This window comes from Scyliorhinus torazame, chromosome 1 (genome assembly GCF_047496885.1).
Source record: "Scyliorhinus torazame isolate Kashiwa2021f chromosome 1, sScyTor2.1, whole genome shotgun sequence".
Classification (NCBI taxonomy): Eukaryota; Metazoa; Chordata; class Chondrichthyes; order Carcharhiniformes; family Scyliorhinidae; genus Scyliorhinus; species Scyliorhinus torazame.
The window spans coordinates 258240642-258261777 of NC_092707.1; the positions used below are offsets into that span (position 1 = coordinate 258240642).

Below are 21136 nucleotides of genomic sequence, written 5' to 3' on the forward strand. Positions count from 1 at the left end.
ATTTTTCTTTCTCTCACTGCAGGAGTTGGAGCAGATTGGAAGCTCAAAAGGTGAGTATTTTGTTTGAAAGTTGCAATTGATGATATTAGCCGATTGTTTTTTAAAATAAATTTAAAGTACCCAATTCTTCTTTTTTCCAATTAAGGGGCAATTTAGTGTGGCCAATGCACTTAACCTGCACATCTTTGGGAGGGTGAAACCCAGGCAGACACAGAGAGGATGTGCAAACTCCACACAGACAGTGACCTGGGACCGGGTTTGAACCCGGGTCCTCAGCGCTGTGAGGCAGCAGTGCTAACCACTGCACCACCGTGCCGCACCGATATTGGCAGATTGTTTAACGAATGTTATGATCCCTGCTAATGTTACCACTGGTCAAATCAGATCCCAGGATGGATCCCAGCTTTCATTTTTAGTTTAGAAACAGAGAAGGTGGCTACTGAACAGAGTCGCAGAGATGTATTCGCTTGATCTACTTTTAACAAAAGAATAAAATATTTATTAAACGAGAAAAGATGAACTACTCCTTCACCCCCCACTATACTGTTACAGATATGTACTGGTTTGTCCAAGTTACAAAATCTCGCTTATACTCTAATGTTCTCAGTAGGTACACAGTCCACATAAACCAATAGGTGACCTGTGGTAAGACACACCACGCTCTGAAACCAAGTGGCATTATGCCTCCCAAAGAACTTTGATGGGCTTCTCATCAATCCCCCCAGACCTTTGTCACACTGTGAACCCAACTGGCCTCACTGGAATTCTATCTTCCACACGAGGGTGTCCAATCTCTGCTTTCGAAGAACCCACCTTGGAATCTCTTCGCAAACGACACTCTCTCGGATGTCTTCATCAAGGATCAACCCTCAGGGTTTCAACCTCTCCTTTCGATGCTCCTCTCCCTCAATCACATGCATTCAAGCTTCGCCTTCCATGCACTCTCTCCCAGGTATTCAGCTATATCGAGAGAACACCATTGCTTCATAAGCCTGCATTAAGGAGTTACTGACTTTCGGCTATCTCCTTGGATCTCTCGCTTCTTGTAAGCTGCATTGCTTTACATCTGCTTCCTGCAGCGTTGTCTTTTAACTTTATAATAATAATCTTTATTATTGTTAAGTAGGCTTACATTAACACTGCAATGAAGTTATTGTGAAAATCTCCTAGTTGCCACATTCCAGCGCCTGTTCGGTTACACAGGAAGAATTCAGAATGTCCAATCCACCAAACAGCACGTCTTTCGGGACTTGTGGGAGGAAACTGGAGCACCCGGAGGAAACCCACACAGACACGGGGAGAACGTGCAGACTCCACACAGACAGTGACCCAAGCGGGAATCGAACCTGGGACCCTGGCGCTGTGAAGCAACAGTGCTAACCACTTGAGTCTTCCTCTGCTCATCACTCTTAACTTCACTGAACAGGGTCACTTTCAGATTGCTGTTCTTGTTCTTGGATTTAAGTGTCCTCCTTCAGGGCTTGCTCTCTGCTGTTCCCTCTCCCAGTAAACTGCCGACAACTTGGTATCTCCCTTGATATTCAGAATTCACTTTTACTTTTAACTTTAGAGCAACTAATCTCAGATTCTTAGACTTATTTTCCTCAGCAATCATTTAAAGAGAGATTTAAAATGCTGAACTGAAACTGCTTTTGTTGTCTCTGTAGGACCCCTGATGCTAGACAACAATCTAGTTTTCCCCTACTGAAGGGTCGTAATACCTCATTAAAATGCAGGCATCATTTAAAGTGAAACTAAAATTGAAGTCTCCTTCAGACACAACTGCAAAAATATAAATTATAATTTACTGAAAAACACTATTTTAGCAGAGATTTTAACTCCTTCAAAAGAAACCAGTTAACACCCAATTATGTAATGCACAGGGGGATGCTGTAGGGAAGCATCAAACCTGTTTGACTGCCAATACTGATTACAGTAATTCTTAGATTATAAAATGCTCTGAAAACTGACATTGAGCTCACTTGCACAATTCCTACATGCTTGTGTTTTTTTGTAGTTGATTTACAAAGAATTTCTAGCACAGATATACCACAAGAACACAATAAGAAGGAGAAGGAGTATACCATATGGCCCTTTGAGCCTGCTCCACTATTTAATACAATCACGGCTGCCTATTCAGCTCAACTGGTCTATGGTGTGGGCAGCACAACATTTGAGCCAATTGACTTGTTAACAAGCTCAATTGTCTGTTAATTTTTCTTTAAACCTGGTGGGCGGGCTGCCAATTCTGGTGCCCACCTGCCTACAGTGTTATTTTCTTTGAACGATAATTTATTGAAAGTATATCCAAAATATATAGAGAATACAAAAACAGGAACAGTCCTTAGCACTAAACAACCACAAAACCACTTAACAGATTAACAATGCATAGAGCACTGTTCTGTAGCCCGCCAATTAAGCAAAATTCTCGTTCGAGCTCGTAAGGACGCAAAAGCCTCGACACCGCCTCCCTTTCCCACCATGACACCAGGATCCTCAGACACACCAAAGATAGCTACCCATGGAGAAGGCTCGACCAATACCTTCACCATCCGAGATGATACATCCGTAACACCCTTCCAAAATACCACTAATTTTGGACAGGACCAGAACATGTGAACATGGTTCGCGGGGATCCGGCACATTGCGTATATTGATCATCCACTTCCGGGAAGAAACGGCTCAGCCCAGCCGGTATCTTATGTGCTCTGTGCACAGCCTTAAGCTGTACAAGACTGAGCCTAGCACATGACGAGGATGCATTAACCATACGCATTGCTTCCTCCCAAATCCAGCCCGCCCCACGCCTCCCAAATCCTCTTCCCATTTCTGCCGCACCGTCACCAACCTATGTTACAGTGTTCCTATTACCTGTAGTAGATCTGAGTGTTTGTCCTGGCTTGGAAAACAAACCCTCCATTAGTAATTTCCCCAGAGACACAGTTAGATGAAGAAAGGCTAAAAAACAAATCCTTTCTTTTGTCTCTAAGATCAGACTGTGCTAAATTTTCAGATAGGTATGATATGCAAAGCTCTGGCAGCAGCACCAAAACTGCAAATTGCCCAGCCTAAATATTTTTTGAACAATATTTACTGACTATTCAGCAGTTTCTGACTTATTCACCACTTAGTGTTGAGCTGTGTGTGCTTATCAGGTGGGGCGCTACATGGGCAGCATGGTGGTGCAGTGGTTAGCCCTGATGCCTCACGGCGCTGAGGTCCCAGGTTCGATCCTGGCTCTGGGTCACTGTCCGTGTGGAGTTTGCACATTCTCCCCGTGTTTGCGTGGGTTTCGCTCCCACAGCCCAAAGCTGTGCAGGGTAGGTGGATTGGCCACGCTAAATTGCCCCTTAATTGGAAAAAATGAATTGGGTACTCTAAATTTTTATTAAAAAGAAGAAAAAAGGTGGGGCGCTACACCTCTGGGCGCTCACTTCAGCAGTAGGCCATGCATCTACATGGTGGTGTTCAGGATGTTGATGAGAACATCTTACAGCTCTTATGGCCTCTAGGATCCATCCTGTACAGTTGGGGTCCAAAGTGGGGTTTTGTTGTTTATGGCCCGAGGAATGGTGCCCAAAAGGAGTGTGGGAGCCATCTTCCCACCGTGGAAGAGGTAGGGTGGCCAGATTTTGAAAAGTCAAAACTGGGACACATTGAAAAGCCTTGGGACGGTGGGCTCTGTGATGATTGACAGGATGGGCATCCGATGGCGGGAGTGTTGGGGGTTGGGGCAGTTGAAGGTCGGTGGCCATGTGGCGGCATTTACCGGCATATGTCCAACTAGAGTTGGCAACTCCGTTAAGACATCCAATAAGTAAAGACAGCAGTTACAAACCACTGACTTTTGCTTCAATTATACATTTCTGCCTCTTTTTGTGAAAAAAAACTAATCGAGCCTTTGTTTGTCACAACTGTTTCCAGTCGGAATCCTCTATTCCAATCTGACTTTACAGTGCAATGCACAATGCGAAGACCGATCTCCATTTAAAAGCTCTGTTTACTTTAATTTACACACTGGGTTCCAGCAATGTTCATGTTAAACTCTAGAACGTACCTCAGGTGTGGGAGAATTTGTTTGCACCCAGAACCCACAAATGGTGTTTCGCCGAGATGCTTGCTTGGACGTGGCAGGGCCCAACTGAACTCGCCAGCCTGCAACCTTCCTCCGCATTGGTTGGTGGTTTACTGATGACTCTGTCCGGCTACCTCACCAAGTGTGGGTTGTGGTTGGCAGACACGGCCGTCAGTCTTCCTTTGTCACCCAGAGGGCTGATTCCCTCCCAGGTCTGGGTGCCGGTGGGAAAGATTCCGCACATGCGGGAGTGTGACCTGGAACAGCCGCTTAAAGGTCGGCATTCCGATTCCTAAGCTGCAGCGCGAGATTGCCTGTTTGGGGGGGGGGGGTTTAGCGCCAGCAGAGGGAGTCCGAGGGGCAGGTTAAAGGAGCGGGGCATTTGAAGAGTGGGGGGAGGGTGGGGGATTGAAACATTTGAGCAAATTGAAAGAAAACTGTCGGGACACTGGAGGCCTGGCGAAAAACCAGGATTGTCTCGCCAAAACTGCGATGCCTGGTCACCCAAAACAGAAACCACCAGGAAAGGGTGTGAGGCATGGTTTGATTTTTGGCTTAAAAGCGTGGCCTGCAAGGAGGCTGGGAAGTAGAGGGTGATTGGGTTTGAAATAGCGAACAGAATTTTGGAATTACATCTATTTCATCGTAATTAGTGACTGAGCTGTTTAGTGACATTGGGTATCCATCTGTTAGTGCATATTGTGTGGAGCAAGGGAAGCTCACGCAATTTGTTTTTGATCCTCCAGGGAATCTTTGAACCAATGGTGGAAATTCCTGTCCTGCGTGAACAACTGAATCATCATCGGGTTGCATCTGAGTCCGCTCGCAGTGAACTGGCTGCACTGCAGGTCAAATACAAAAGCAGTCAGGCTGAGGTAATCTGAAAATCCTGAGGCAGGAAGTGGCCTGCTTTCAGATGGCAGGAAGGGTGAGATTTTTTTAACGTTGAGAAAGGTGTAAAGTTTACTGATTAAATCACAGGCCTTCACCTGTTTAGATCCATTTTGTTTATTCAGTTACACAACTGCATGCAGGTTCTTCTTTATCCTCTGTCAGCATTAATGGAATATGTAAATTGAGAAGGAAATGGTGAATAAATTATGGTCAATTGCATGAGGACGGTTTCATCTGAATTTAATTTTGTTCAGGTATTTTTGGGAGGACTTTAGACCTACATTAGGGGAGGCCATTGGACCCATTCCATCAACATTCAACAGAAACCTTGGGCGGGATTCTCCAATAATGGGGCTATGTCCCAATCCAACGGCAAAATGCGGAAGTTCACTCTGGACTAAAGTCCAGAGTGATTTTCCTACCTGGAGGGTGATAGCAGGGCCCCGGAGTAGTCCTCGCAGCTCCGGCTGCCGATACAGGGCCCTGCACTTCCGGTCGGGGGTCCGTGCATGCCCACGGAGCGGTGGCCCCTGATCGATAGCCTGGCTGTCTGTGAACCCCCCCCCAACCCAGTGAAGGACCCCCCCCCCCCCCCCGCCCCCCCCCACCAGGGCAGCTGCAGACTGACTCAGCAGCCGCCATTGGCCGTTTCCGACAGGCAAAATGTGGTTAGAACCACGCCGTCGGGAACTCGGCCAGTTTACGTCGGAAAATCACCCTGGGGGCCTCTGAAAATGGCCCCCAACCTGTGGCGCGTATCCCGCATGTGCCCGATTCGGGGCGATTCACCGGGGACCGGAGAATCGCGGGAGTGGTGTCGGATCGGATTCCGGGTTTGACGCCCATTCTGTGCCCCCGTGCCGATCGCGATTCTGACGCGGAGGCTCGGAGAATTCCGCCCCTGTAGTTCCTCATCACAGCATCTCACTATCTTTTGTATGTCACCTGCATTTTGTGCCCTCACTCCCCGACTCATGACCCTTGCAGGAGTTTTTCCTCTCTCCCTGTGTGCAGAAGTGTTTCCCGACCGATCAGTCCTGGACTATCCTTTTTGCAGTGTAGATGTATCTCCCTGGTCCTGTAGCCATGGTTTAACCATTTCGCTTCCACTTAATATTGTAACTGTCCCTCTGGAGCCCTCTCTCCTGCACTTGTGCTCAAGGCTGCAAGTATTTTAAACCTTTCCTCATGGCACCAGGGATCAGCCTTATCAAACTTTTCCACGTCACTTATGGGCTATGCTATTTTCATGAGTCTTGCTGTTGATTGCAGCATTCAAGGGGCAGTCTCACGAATGTAATGTAAATGAACTTGCATTGATGTAGTGTCTTTCACGAGGTCTGGACATTCCAAATTGCTTCACGGCCACTTAAATGTTTTGCAGCAAAATCACAAAATGCTGGACAATCTCAGCAGGTCTGACAACATCTGTGGAGTGAGAATGGAGTGAATGTTTCGAGTTTGGATGACCTTGTCAAAGTTAGAGAGAACTGAAAATAGGATGAGATTTAAACTCGGGTGTGGAGCAGGATAGAGGGGCAGCACTAGGTTGAACTTGTCAAAAAAAAGGAGGTCGGCAGAAAGCGGGTAATTATAGGCCAATTAGCTTAACTTCGGTAGTAGGGAAGATGCTGGAATCTATCATCAAGGAAGAAATAGCAAGACATCTGGGTGGAAATTGTCCCATTGGACAGATGCAGCATGGGTTCATAAAGGGCAGGTCATCCCTAACTAATTTAGTGGAATTTTGTGAGGACATTACCAGGGCGGTAGATAACGGGGAACCAATGGATGTGGTATATCTGGATTTCCAGACAGCTTAGGACAAGGTGCCACACAAAAGGTTGCTGCATAAGATAGAGATGCATGGCATTAAGGGTAAAGTAGTAGCATGGATAGAGGATTGGTTAATTAATAGGAAGCAAAGAGTGGGGATTAATGGGTGTTAATGGGTGTTTAATGGGGCAGCACGGTAACACAAGTGGATAGCACTGTGGCTTCACAGCACCAGAGTCCCAGGTTCGATTCCCTGCTTGGGTCACTGTCTGTGCGGAGTCTGCACGTTCTCCCCGTGTCTGCGTGGGTTTCCTCCGGGTGCTCCGGTTTCCTCCCACAGTCCAAAGACGTGCAGGTTAGGTGGATTGGCCATGATAAATTGCCCTTAGTGACCAAAACGGTTAGGAAGGGTTATTGGGTTACGGGAATAGGGTGGAAGTGAGGGCTTAAGTGGGTCGGTGCAGATTCGATGGGCAGAATGGCCTCCTTCTGCACTGTATGTTCTATGTTCTATGTTCTCTGGTTGGCAATTAGTAGCTAGTGGTGTCCCTCAGGGATCAGTGCTGGGCCCACAATTGTTCACAATTTACATCGATGATTTGGAGTTGGGGACCAAGTGCAATGTGTCCAAGTTTGCAGACAACACTAAGATGAGTGGTAAAGCAAAAAGGGCAGAGGACACTGGAAGTCTGCAGAGAGATTTGGATAGTTTAAGTGAATGGGCTAGGGTTTGGCAGATGGAATACAATGTTGACAAATGTGAGGTTATCCATTTTGGTAGGAAGAACAGCAAAAGGGATTATTATCTAAATGATAAAATATTAAAACATGCTGCTGTGCAGAGGTACTCCTCTTTCATTCTCACTCCACAGTATAAATATTTCCCACTTTCTCTGTCTACTAACTTTGACAAAGAGTCACTGGACTCGAAACGTTAGCTCTTTTCTCTCCCTACACATGCTGCCAGACCTGCTGCGATTTTCCTGCATTTTCTATTTTGTTTCAGATTCCAGCATCCGCAGTAATTTGCTTTTATTAAGGAATATGATCTGGTCATTATCATATTGTTGTTTGTGGGGTTTGCTGTGTGAAATTAGCTGACGCATTCTTACATGACAACAGTTACTACACTTCAAAAATACTTCCTTGGCTGTAAAACGCTTTGGAAAGTTCTATGGTTGTGAAAGATTCTATGTAAATGCAAGTTCATTCTTTAAGCTGTGCAAAGCAATGCTGCTGTAGTAGTGAGTAATAATCTGGAAGGGGGGAGGGGGGGTGGGGGTGGGGGGAGGGGGTGGGGGGTGGGAGGCCCCCCCAATCCGGCTGATAACGTGTAATGTGAGGGGCCTGAATGGGCCGGTAAAGAGGGCCCAAGTGTTCGCGCACTTAAAGGGACTGAAGGCAGACGTGGTCATGTTCCAGGAGACACATTTGAAGGAGGCAGACCAGGTCAGGTTAAGTAAGGGATGGGTAGGACAGGTATTCCATTCGGGGCTGGATGCGAAGAACAGAGAGGTGGCAATATTGGTGGGGAAGCGGGTGTCGTTTGAGGCCAAGAATATTGTAGTGGATAAGGGAGGTTGATACGTGATGGTGAGCGGTAGGTTGCAGGGGACGTGGGTGGTATTGGTAAATGTATATGCCCCGAACTGGGACGATGCTGGATTCATGAAGCGTATGTTGGGGCGCATTCCGGACCTGGAGGTAGGAAGCTTGATAATGGGTGGGGATTTCAACACGGTGTTGGACCCAGCACTGGATTGCTCCAGATCTAGGACCGGAAAGAGGCCGGCTGCGGCCAAGGTGCTTAAGGGGTTTATGGACCAGATGGGGGGAGTGGATCCGTGGAGGTTTGCCAGGCCGCAGGCCAGGGAATTTTCTGTTTTCTCCCAAGTGCACAAAGCCTACTCCCGGATAGATTTTTTTGTTCTGGGCAGGGCGCTGATCCCGAAAGTGGAGGGAACGGAGTATTCGGCCATAGCCATTTCAGATCACGCCCCGCACTGGGTGGAACTGGAGTTGGGAGAGGAGAGGGACCAATGCCTGTTGTGGCGGTTGGATGTGGGACTGCTGGCAGATGAGGCGGTGTGCGGGAGGGTGAGGGGGTGCATTGAAAGGTACTTGGAGGCCAACGACAACGGGGAGGTGCAGGTGGGGGTAGTATGGGAGGCGCTGAAGGCGGTGGTCAGTGGAGAGTTAATCTCCATCAGGGCTCATAGGGAGAAGAGAGAGGGCAGGGAAAGGGAGAAGTTAGTGGGGGAGATTTTAAGGGTGGACAGGAGATACGCAGAGGCCCCTGAAGAGGGACTACTTAGGGAGAGGCGAAGTCTCCAGACGGAATTCGACCTGTTGACCACAAGGAAGGCAGAGGCACAGTGGAGGAAAGCGCAGGAGGCGACGTATGAGTATGGGGAGAAGGCGAGCCGGATGCTGGCACACCAGCTCCGTAAGAGGGTGGCAGCGAGGGAAATAGGTGGAGTCAAGGATGGAAGGGGAGCTACGGTGCGGAGTGCGATGAAAGTAAACGAGGCATTCAAGGCCTTCTATGAGGAGCTGTACAGATCCCAGCCCCCAGCAGGGGAAGAGGGGATGCGACGATTCTTGGACCAACTGAGGTTCCCGAGGGTGGAGGAGCAGGAGGTGGCTGGTTTGGGGGCACCAATTGGGTTGGAGGAGCTGATTAAAGGTCTGGGGCATATGCAGGCAGGGAAGGCCCCGGGACCGGATGGGTTCCCGGTTGAGTTCTATGGGCAGTACGTAGACCTGTTAGCCCCGTTGCTGGTGAGGACTTTTAATGAGGCAAGGGAGGGAGGGACCCTGCCCCTGACAATGTCTGAGGCAACGATCTCTTTGATCCTGAAGCAGGATAAGGACCCACTGCAATGCGGGTCGTATAGACCGATCTCGCTCCTCAATGTGGATGCTAAGTTTCTGGCAAAAGTGCTGGCTACGAGGATCGAGGACTGTGTCCCGGGGGTGATTCACGAGGACCAGACGGGATTTGTAAAGGGCAGGCAGCTAAACACCAATGTGCGGGGGCTCCTAAACGTGATAATGATGCCATCGGTGGAGGGAGTGGCGGAGATAGTGGTGGCTATGGACGTGGAGAAGGCCTTTGACCGAGTAGAGTGGGAGTACCTTTGGGAAGTGCTGCGGAGGTTTGGGTTCGGGGGAGGGTTTATTAGCTGGGTTAAGCTCCTATATAGAGCCCCGGTGGCGAGTGTGGTTACGAATCGGCGGAGGTCGGAGTATTTTCGGCTGTATCGAGGGACGAGGCAGGGGTGCCCCCTGTCCCCCCTGTTGTTTGCATTCGCAATTGAACCCTTGGCCATGTCATTAAGGGAGTCTAGGAAATGGAAGGGGGTGGTCCGAGGGGGAGAGGAGCATTGAGTGTCGCTTTACGCAGACGACCTGTTGTTGTATGTGGCGGATCCAGTGGAGGGGATGGTGGAGGTCATGCAGACTCTAAGAGAGTTTGGGGATTTTTCGGGCTATAAGCTCAATGTAGGGAAGAGTGAGCTCTTTGTAGTACAGTCAGGAGACCAGGAAAGGGGGATAGACGATCTACTGTTGAGGAGGGCGGAAAGGAGCTTTCGGTACTTGGGGATCCAAATAGCTAGGAGTTGGGGGGCCCTACATAAACTTAATTTGACGAGGCTGGTGGAGCAGATGGAGGAGGACTTCAAATGATGGGACATGTTGCCGCTCTCGCTAGTGGGTAGAGTGCAGTCGGTCAAAATGGTGGTCCTCCCAAGGTTTCTTTTTGTGTTCCAGTGCCTTCCAATCATGATCACCAAGGCCTTTTTTAAGAGGGTAGGCAGGAGCATTATGGGTTTTGTGTGGGCGAATAAGACCCCGAGGGTAAGGAGGACGTTTCTGGAGCGCAGTAGGGACAGAGGAGGGTTGGCGTTGCCGAATCTGGGTGGCTACTACTGGGCAGCCAATGTGGCGATGATCCGCAAGTGGGTGATGGAGCGAGAGGGGGTGGCATGGAAGAGGTTGGAGATGGCGACCTGCAAAGGAACGAGCCTGGGGGCGCTGGTGACGGCACCGCTGCCGCTCTCGCCGACAAGGTACACCACGAGTCCGGTGGTGGCGGCAACGCTAAAGATCTGGGGCCAGTGGAGACGGCACAGGGGGGCAGTGGGAGCCTCGGTGTGGTCCCCGATCAGGGGTAACCATCGGTTTGCCCCAGGGAGGATGGACGGGGGGTTTCAGAGCTGGCATCGGGCGGGGATTAGAAGAATGGGGGACCTGTTCATTGATGGGATGTTTGCGAGCCTAGGGGCACTGGAGGAGAAGTTTGGGCTACCCCCGGGAAATGCTTTCAGGTACATGCAAGTGAGGGCGTTTGTGAGGCGACAGGTGAGGGAATTCCCGTTGCTCCCGGTACTAGAGATTCAAGACAGGGTGATCTCGGGTGTATGGGTCGGGGAGGGCAAGGTGTCGGCGATATACCAGGAGATGAAAGAAGAGGGGGAGGCGTTGGTAGAGGAGCTGACGGGTAAATGGGAGGAGGAGCTGGGAGAGGAGATTGAGGAGGGGCTATGGGCTGATGCCCTAAGTAGGGTTAATTCCTCTTCTTCGTGTGCCAGGCTTAGCCTGATACAATTTAAGGTGGTCCACAGAGCGCATATGACGGGGGCGAGGCTGAGTAGGTTCTTTGGGGTAGAGGACAGATATGGGAGGTGCTCAGGATGTCCGGCAAACCATGTCCATATGTTTTGGTCATGCCCGGCACTGGAGTGGTTCTGGAGGGGAGTGGCGGGAACAGTATCTAAGGTGGTGAAAGTCCGGGTCAAGCCAAGCTGGGGGCTAGCACTATTTGGAGTAGTGGACGAGCCGGGAGTGCAGGAGGCGAAAGAGGCCGGCATTCTGGCCTTTGCGTCCCTAGTAGCCCGGCGAAGGATCTTGCTAATGTGGAAGGATGCGAAGCCCCCCAGCGTGGAGGCCTGGATAAATGATATGGCAGGGTTCATTAAGCTGGAGAGGATAAAGTTTGCCTTGAGAGGGTCTGCGCAGGGGTTCTACAGGCGGTGGCAACCGTTCCTAGACTATCTCGCGGAGCGTTAGAGGAAGTTCGGTCAGCAGCAGCAGCAACCCGGGGGGGATATCTTTCGTGGGGGGGGGTTATTTGGGGGGCATTCGAGCAAGAAAATACATGAATGAACCGGAAAACTGACATGTCCGGGAGGAATCCAATGTACAAAGCTCTGTATCATATCGATTTACCATGTTCATGTCTTGCTATGTGAGCTTTCTTTCTTTTTGTTACGGGGTGGGGTGGGGGGTTAGTCTGTAAGGGTGAAAAATTTTGTTTAAAAATTCTTAATAAATATATTTAAAAAAAAAAAAATAATCTGGAAGGTATGACTACCAAAATTAATTTGACATGATTTTCTAACTGTACGTTAATGGTTTGCAGAGAACAAACTGATTTAAACTTGATCTTGACTGTAGTAATATGGTATTCATTACATGCCATTCGGTAACATTGGCTGGAATTCTCCGGCTGTTGGCATTCTCTTTTCCCGCTGGCAGCACACCCGCACCTGCAGGTTTCCTGGTGATGTGGGTTGGCTTCAATGGGTAATCCCATTGACAAAGCGGGAATATAGAGTCCCGCTACCAGCGCACGCGCGCTGCCGAGAAACAGGCGGCTGGGAGACCGGAGAATCCAGCCCATTATCAACAGGTAAGGTCATTAGTTACTGTACAAATGTGTCAGATTGCTGACAAATCTTCCTGACAGCTTACAGATGTTTGTATGAGACTTGCCTCCCGAGAGGGATATCTCCAGGAGCTAAAGGCGGAAGTTGAAAGCTACAAGGTGGACAACACAAGGCAGCAATCTCTCATCGGCTGCTTGCGAGAAAGGATTCTGGAATCTGAGGAGAGGTCTGGAACTCTGCTTACGTCAAAGACTGAGGCAGAAGTAACACTGGAGGTCTTGCAAAATGAGAGCAGGGAACTCGAACAGAGGAATACAAAATTAGAGAGAAAACTCAGGTAGGCTTCTTCTCAGCTTAAAACATTCATTCAACGTTTATCTTCTGAGTCCTTCTTTTAGTAAAGTGCTTCCCAAACTTTGTGACCCCAATTGAGTGCTTCAGATTTTGTATGACCCTGTGTGGGGGAGGAGGCGGGTAACTCTTGGTCTTGGTCAGGAGGCATTCAGTTTAGGCTCCTCAATGGATGCGGGGTGGCGGGGGGGGGGGGGGGGGGAGAGAGATGGTTTATCTCCTGAACATGTCAAGGCGGGGGGGGGGGCGGGGGGGGGGGGGGGGGTTAACGCCTGAGCAAATGGAGGGGAAATGTTGCGTTTTAAAGCTCAAAACTGTTAGCATTCAGCATGAGCTTCAGGCTGGGGGTTAGCTCTATTTGGAGTTGCGGAAGAGCCGGGAGTGCAGGAGGCGAAAGAGGCCGACGTTGTGGCCTTTGCGTCCCTAGTAGCCCGGCGCAGGATCCTACTCATGTGGAAGGAGGCGAAACCCCCCGGACTGGAGGCCTGGGTAAATGATATGGCGGGGTTCATTAAACTGGAGCAGATAAAGTTTGCCCTGAGAGGATCGGCTCAAGGGTTCACCAGGCGGTGGCAGCCATTTCTCGACTACCTCGGGGAACGATAGAGGGAAGACAGATGACCAGCAGCAGCAACCCAGGGGGAAGGGGGGTGGAGGGGGCAGGGGGGGGTGGGGTTTAGTTTAGTTTAGGTCAAAGATAAAGGGGTTTTGTTACTTGTGTATTGTTAAAAATTTCTGTATTGTTATTGTTGCGTTTGCTTTGTAAGAGGGGAAAAATTGTTGTTTGGGAAAAAATTTTCAATAAAACATATTTTAAAAAAAAAAGAATATATCGGCTGTGCTTTGCCAACACATGGGGCATGTGTAAGTTAACAACATACACCCGTGAGACAGTCGAAGAGACAGACACCAAACATATTTCCTTTATCCTAATGTGATTTATTTTTAAGGAAGCAGATAAAATTTTCGGGAAACCGTGATAAGTAGGTTTGGGAATGGGGTAAAGTGACCCGTTGATGTTTTGGGGGATGAGTGGAAATAAGGAGGGAGCATAGATAGATAAGTGTGAGATGAGTGTCTGTGCAGCAATAGGTTGGGAGGATACTGGGTTTGAGGAGGTAGCTAAAAGGGCAAGAAGTAGAGAAAGTAAGGTGAATGAATCGGCAATCCGTGGAACTGGGGGAACAGTAAGAACGATAGTGATGCAAAACTGCGATGGCACGAAGGTGAGAATGGAGTGACTGAGCGCCAGATTAGCCCCATAATTCACAACCGGAAAATGCAGCCTTTCCATGCCACGTCATTCACTACTTTCCACCTGAAATTGAAGAGGGAATCAGAAAATGACAGAACAAAAACCAGCGAAGAGCTGAGGGGATAGAAACAAAAAGAGAAAGAACGAGCCACAAAGAGTGGAAAACCAAGACGAGAGTAACAGATAGTAAGATGTGTGATGATTCTCTAACCATAAGAACCATCAGAATAAAAGATATCACAGATACCTATTATGTACAGAGAAAAAACGATGTGTACATATGAGGTCTAGATGATGTGTAATAATTTTGCCACATTCAGTCAAATTATCAGTTAACATTAGCTTTATGTAGAGCGGAACGGTGGCACAGTGGTTAGCTCTGCTGCCTTATGGCGCTGAGGACCGGGTTCAATCCCAGCCCCGGGTCACTGTCCATGTGTGTTGAAAAATGAAATTAAATGAATGAAATGAAAAATGTTTGCGTGGGTTTCACCCCCACGACCCAAGATGTGCAGGATAGGTGAATTGACCGTGCTAAATTGCCCCTTAATTGGAAGAAAAAAAAAGAATTGGGTTCTCTAAATTAATTTTTTTTAAAAACGTTAGCACTATGTATTTAGACATGATATTTAAATCACCAAAGTCTTGATTTAAAAACCTAAACATGCCGAAAGTCCTGTCTAATGTTTACTTGGCAGAAAATATCTAACAGAGTGGGATGAGACCAAGCAGGAAGACACGAGAAGAACAAAAGAACATGATGAGTTTTTGGAGAAGCTCACGCGTGCCATGAATGTAGATTTGAGAGGAGCAGAGCATCGTCTGGATTTGCTGGTGTCACAGGTATCTAGATAATGCTTAATGCAAGGGCACATTAACCCAGATATTACTGTTTGAAAGGGCAGGGTTGAAATTACGGAGGAATTTCAGAAAGCAAAGAGAGGGAATAAAAAATATCAACAAGTAAAATAAAAGAAGAGAAAAGAAAGACTTGCGTTTATGTAGCGTTTTTACAACCACCGGATGCATCAAAGCACTTTATAGCCAATTAAGTACTTCTTGTAAGTTTAGTCATTGCTGTCATGGAGGAAATGCAGCTGCTAAGTTGTGCTAAGCAAATTCCCACTAACAGCATTGTGATAATGACCAGATAACGGTGGCGATTTAACTAAATGGGAACAAAGTCCCATAGTGAGAAACACAACACTATTAAACAGCACTTGGGTTAGATAGAGGGCCTCAGCGAGGAGTGCGCGGCTGAGGCCGAACATAGTCCCATTTTCTGCACTGAGGAGCTCCACTTGCCGGAACTCCTCAGTGTAGCGGAATGGCATCCTGATCTCTGGAGCCCCTGACGCGACCCCGAACCTCCCCAAGCTGTAACGCACTATAGGAGGGTAAACCCCCCCCCCCCCCCCCGGCACCTTCGGCCCGATCGCCACCATGCAAAAAAATGCCAACCTGCCACCTTGACAGTGTCAGCCTGGTACCCTGACAGTGCCCATTCCAGCTGGCAGTGCCAGGTTGGCATCCTTGTGTCAGTGTCAGGCTGGCAGTGCCAGGGTGCTTGGGCAGCACCAGCAATACCAGTGTACCAAAGGGCGTGCAACTGAGGGCTTACGATCCCCTGGGAGACCCCCATGAGTGCCATTCCATTTGGTCACCACTTGTGGAGACTAGAACGGTGCTTGCCAAGGTCTCTGATGCGAAGGGTATAGATCCCGATGGTTTGGGTATTTCAGGAATTTGCATATTAAATTGAGTCTGGCTCTCTTGCTTTAATATGCAGATTTGCCTAAGAGTAATTCTGCCCACAAGGGTGGGATTTACATTGCAATGTCTGCGAGATCGCGTTAGATCTCGCACAGCGTTGTGAGCCGGGTAGTTTCCGGGAGCGGAGTCTCCCGGCTTCTATTGGCCACGCTGCGCTGCGGCGTACTGCTTTTTGGACGCGGTGTGACCACTCGATCGCGCCCAATGTGTTTTTGTGATCCTGATTGAGGGATAATACTGGCCGGGACATCATGGTTAACTTCCCTCTTACTCTTCGAAATGAAGCCGGGGATCTTTAACATCCACCTGAGTGGATGCAAGTGGCGCAACCTCTGTTTAATGTCTTACCACAAAATGGTGTCTCCTGCAGTGCAGCACTCCCTCAGTACTGCACTGGAGCATCAGCCTTGCTTGCTGTGATAAAGCCCAGGACTGGGGCTGGGACACGAAGATGGTTTATCAAAACATAAAATGCAAGTGAATATGTAAGAAAAGGGTGGGTTCTATTCAAGACCACAGACTTAATATTCGTGTGAGGTGGAAAAAGGGCATGGTTCTGAATGAATACTTGGTTTCTGTCTTCAAAAAAGAGGGAGGAGGATGCAGACCTTGTGGTTAAGGAAGAGGAATATGAAATATTGGATGGGATAAACCATGAGATAGGAGATATTGAGGGCTTTGATATATTTGGCAGAAGATAAATGACCATGATCGCCCTTCAACCTTCTAAACTCAAGGGAGTACAATCCAAGGTTATGCAACCTGTTCATAAATTGAAGACTTAAAGACCTCGGGAGGCACGGTGGCACAGTGGTTAGCACTGTTGCTTCACAGCACCAGGGTCCCAGGTTCAATTGGGTCACTGTGCAGAGTCTGCACTTTCTGTGTGTGTGTGTGTGGGTTTCCTCCGGGTGCTCCGGTTTCCTCCCACAAGTCCCGAAACCCGTGCTGTTAGGCAATTTGGACATTCTGAATTCTCCCTCTGTGTACCCGAACAGGTGCCGGAATGCGGCATCTAGGGGCTTTTCACAGTAACGTCATTGCAGTGTTAATGTAAGCCTGCTTGTGACAATAAAGATTATTATTAGTGAATCTGGACTACAGCTTCTCTAAACTAATGTACGGTGCTTAAAATTGAATGAAGTACTCTAGATGGGGACCTGACCTTAGGCTCTGGGCATTGTTTCTCCGCTTTGGGGTAGACAAGGACCGGTCTTTGTAGTAACTTGATACAATTATTAGATTATATGGGTTGAACAAAATTATACAGCAATAATGATGAATAGGGAATAACTCAAATGTGGCACAACTTTGTCATCAAGAAAGGTCCCACTGTGAAACAGGGAGAGGTGGTGGCGTTGTGATAATGTCACTGGACCAGTAATCTGTGGATTCAAATCCCACCACGGCAGCTGGTGGAATTTAAATTCAATTCATAAATCTGGAATATAAAGCTAGTCTTAGTCATGGTATCATCAATAAGCTTATGTGTAAAAACTCATCTCATACACATAAGTCCTTTACATTAGAGAAATCTGCCAGCCTTGCCTGGTCTGGCCTCCATGTGGCTCCAGACCCACAGCAACGTGGTTGACTCTGAATAGCTCTCTGAAATGACCTAGCAAGCCTCTCAGTTCAAGGGCAATTAGAGATGGGCAAAACCAGTGACACCCACATGCCATGAATAAAAGAAAATCAAGTGGGGGTGGAGGGGGGGGGGGGGGGGGGGTAGGTCTGTACACTACAGCATAGTTACAAACACTCAGCAACTACAGGACTCTCCTTGGCCTTGAGATTCCAGCTAAACGCTTTTGCTCTCAACAAGAGACACACACCAGATCCTCCAAAGTGGCTGACCCACCCGTGCACTAATAAGTTAGATTTGTGTGGACAAGAACACTGTGTTGAAGTCTAACATTGTCCTGTGCGCTACCCCAACCACCACGATGTAACATTTTTAGGCATTTATATATAAGACCAGGGTGGGGTATTGTTTGAATTTATCGATATAATTTCAGATTTAGTTTACACCGGGAGATGACATCCAGATGTGCACAAGGCATTTCGGGTGTTGATTAGGGTGGTTCCTGTGTGGGAATTAAGTAGGTCTGATCAGGGGCTGGTTTAGCACAGGGCTAAATTGCTGGCTTTGAAAGCAGACCCGCAGATGTGCTCCCCTGCTCCCTCACCACTTTGTGGTAAATTTTGGGGCCAGAGACTCCACGGTCACTCAGAGGGTGGGGGCATCACTGCAAAAGCCCTACAATTGCAATGTGTGACGCAGTCAGAAGCTATCATGGGTTATGGAGTTCTGTACTGTTAGGACCAGCAAGGCCATTCAGCAACTCCCAGGCACTGCAGTTAACTTCCTGCTCGCATCTTCTGTTCCTTAAAACTATCACTGACTTTAGTGAGATTTCACGTCTGCCATGAAGCCTGGTTCTGCTGCTTGATGCATTTTCTTTCTTAGGTTGGAGAGGTGTACAAGGAGAACAACAGGAAAACTTTCCAGATTAGAAGCCTGGAGGAGACCATCAGCACCCATGACATTGAGTCGAAGGCGAGCCGGGAAACTATCATGAGACTTGTTTCTGAGTTGGGAAGGGAACAGAAAGCTGTTGCATCCTATGTGCAGGAATCAGATACTATCCGTAAGGTATGAATAATAATAATAATCTTTATTATTGTCACAAGTAGGCTTACATTAACACTGCAAATAGAGTTACTGCGAAAATCACCTGGTTGCCACACTCTGCCGCCTGTTCAGATACATTGAGGGAGAATTCATAATGTCCAATTCACCTAACAGCACGTCTTTCGGGACTTGTGGGAGGAAACCGGAGCACCTGGAGGAAACCCACGCAGACACGGGGAGAACGTGCAGACTCCGCACAGACAGTGACCCAAGCTGGGAATCGAACCTGAGACCCTGGCGCTGTGAAGCAACAGTACTAAGCAATATGCTACCATGCCCCCCAGAAGATGACAGTGATGTATTCAGTAATAATAATAATATTAATAATCGCTTATTGTCACAAGTAAGCTTCAATGAAGTTACTGTGAAAAGCCCCTAGTCGCCACATTCTGGCACCTGTTCGGGGAGACCAGTACAGGAATTGAACCCGTGCTGCTGGCCTTGTTCTGCTTTACAAGCCAGCTGTTTAGTCCACTGCATAAAATAAGCAATTTTTAAAATCATAATTAGAAAATGATGTTGATGAATGAAACAAAAGAAGTGGTGGGGCTGACTGGGGTGTCCAGTGGAGAGGGTTTCTGATCTTATTAATTTATTACAGGAAGATGCAGAATTGTTGCCTCGGTTAAGACTCCTTGGGCTAGTGCGCGGTCAATTCCAGCCCCACTTGACCCAGATTCACAACACAATTGAATTGACTAATAATTCTCAGACAAATACCCAAAGTCTTTGGCCCTTGGCTGCTCAATAATTACAGTCACCAGGTTTGTAAGTTTAAACACAATTTATTTTTATTTATAAGAACAATAATGAAATATGCAATAAATACAACTGGTTGACTGTTATCTAATTCCTAAATCCCCACTTTAACTTGCCACACACACCTGACAGACAAACACAAAGGGGAAGAGAGGGGTGAAAATCATAAGTAAAAGGTAAAGGACTCTTTGATTCAAATGGTTGTCTTTAAGCAGCCCTTCCTTCAAAGTAAGCTTTCAGTTCCAGGTCTCTGTTTGCATCCCGCAGTGGTTTCACTGAAGAGAGAGAAGTCCTTTCCCTTGAATGTCCAGTTTTCAAACTAAGCTCCTTGGTCCTCTGAAAATCATTCCACTCGAGTAGGACCCAATCACCACCTGTTACCGGGCAGAATGCGGCCTTTTGACCAATTAATTGGCTGAGAAGTCTTGAGTAATCATGTTCAAAAAACCATATACTATGTTGCAACTTTTTGATTTCCTCCTTGAATTGAGCTCCTCAGTGCAGGAAATGAATGCAAGTGCAGCCTCTTGGGTCTTTCTCCACCGAGTCCCATTCAAGACCGGAGTCGTTCTCGTTGCGACAAGCACTGGGAAATATCCCTCTAAACCCGCCCAGAACGGGACTCTTTTTTTCTTTTCATTAAATTGCACCCAATATAATCAAGCAGAATCAGCATGGCACCATGAAGGGGAAATCATGCCTGACAAATTTCTTAAAATTCGTTGAGGTGGTAATGGGCAGAATAGATGAAGGGAAACTGGTAGATGTAATATACTTGGAATTCAAAAAAAACATTTGATAACGTACCACACAAAAGGCTACTTAATAAGATAGGAGCCCATGGTGTTGGGGTAGTATATTAACATGGATAGAGGATTGGTTAAATAATAGAAAGCAGGTAGGGATAAGAGGGGCATTTTCAAGATGGTGTTATGACCCCCCTGGGCTAGTGCACGGTCAATTCCAGCCCCACTTGACCCGGAGGCGCAACACAATAGGAACTAACAAATAATTCTGTGAAAATACCCAACGTCTCTGGTCTTTGGCTGCTGAATAACCTGAGTCACCAGGTTTGTAAATTTAAACACAATTTATTTTTATTAATAATAATAACTATAATTAAATAGTAAGAGGTCTTACAACACCAGGTTAAAGTCTAACAGGTTTGTTTCGAATCACTAGCTTCCAGAGCACAGCTCCTTCATCAGGTGTGTGAGGAGGTGGGTTCCACAACCATATATATATAGACAAAGTCAATGATGTAAGACGATACTTTGAATGCAAGTATTTGCAGGTAATTAAGTCTTTACAGGTCCAGATGGAGCAACTGGAGAGAGGGATAATCACAGGTTAAAGAGGTGTGAATTGTCTCAAGCCAGGACAGTTGGAAGGATTTTCAAGCCCAGGCCAGATGGTGGGGGGGGTGAATGTAATGAGACATGAATCCAAGGTCCCGGTTGAGGACGTACTCATGTGTGCGGAACTTGGCTATCAGTTTCTGCTTGGGATATGGCATTATCGTGTGTCCTGAAGCGTTCCAGTCGGGGAACACTTCAGCAGTCAAGGGCATTCAGCCTCTGATATTTGGGGAAGTGTTCTCCAAGGCAGCCTTCAGGACGCGTGACAACGCAGAATCGCCAAACAGAAACTGTTGGACTTCAATCTGGTTTTGTATGACTTTTTACTGTGCCCACCTCAGTTCAACGCTGGCATCTCCACACTAAAATTAAATTTGCAGCAAATACAAGTGGTTAACTATTATCTAATTCCTAATCCCTACCCCTCTTTAACTTGCCTCCACGCTATACACACACACAGACAACAGACAAACAAACACAGAGGGGGAAAGAGGGGTGCAAAAATAATGATGAAAGTAAAAAGATAAG

At 47.6% G+C, this 21136-nt stretch overlaps 1 protein-coding gene across 1 annotated transcript in view; it reads left to right on the forward strand.

Moving 5' to 3' along the window:
* Positions 1–21136, forward strand: part of ccdc170 (coiled-coil domain containing 170) — a 163297-nt gene that overhangs the window by 43398 nt on the left and 98763 nt on the right. The window contains exons 3-7 of the mRNA XM_072505176.1: positions 23–50; positions 4822–4950; positions 12498–12754; positions 14722–14866; positions 18267–18452. Coding sequence (XP_072361277.1) covers positions 23–50; positions 4822–4950; positions 12498–12754; positions 14722–14866; positions 18267–18452 — 745 coding nt within the window. The remainder of the gene's footprint in view (positions 1–22; positions 51–4821; positions 4951–12497; positions 12755–14721; positions 14867–18266; positions 18453–21136) is intronic.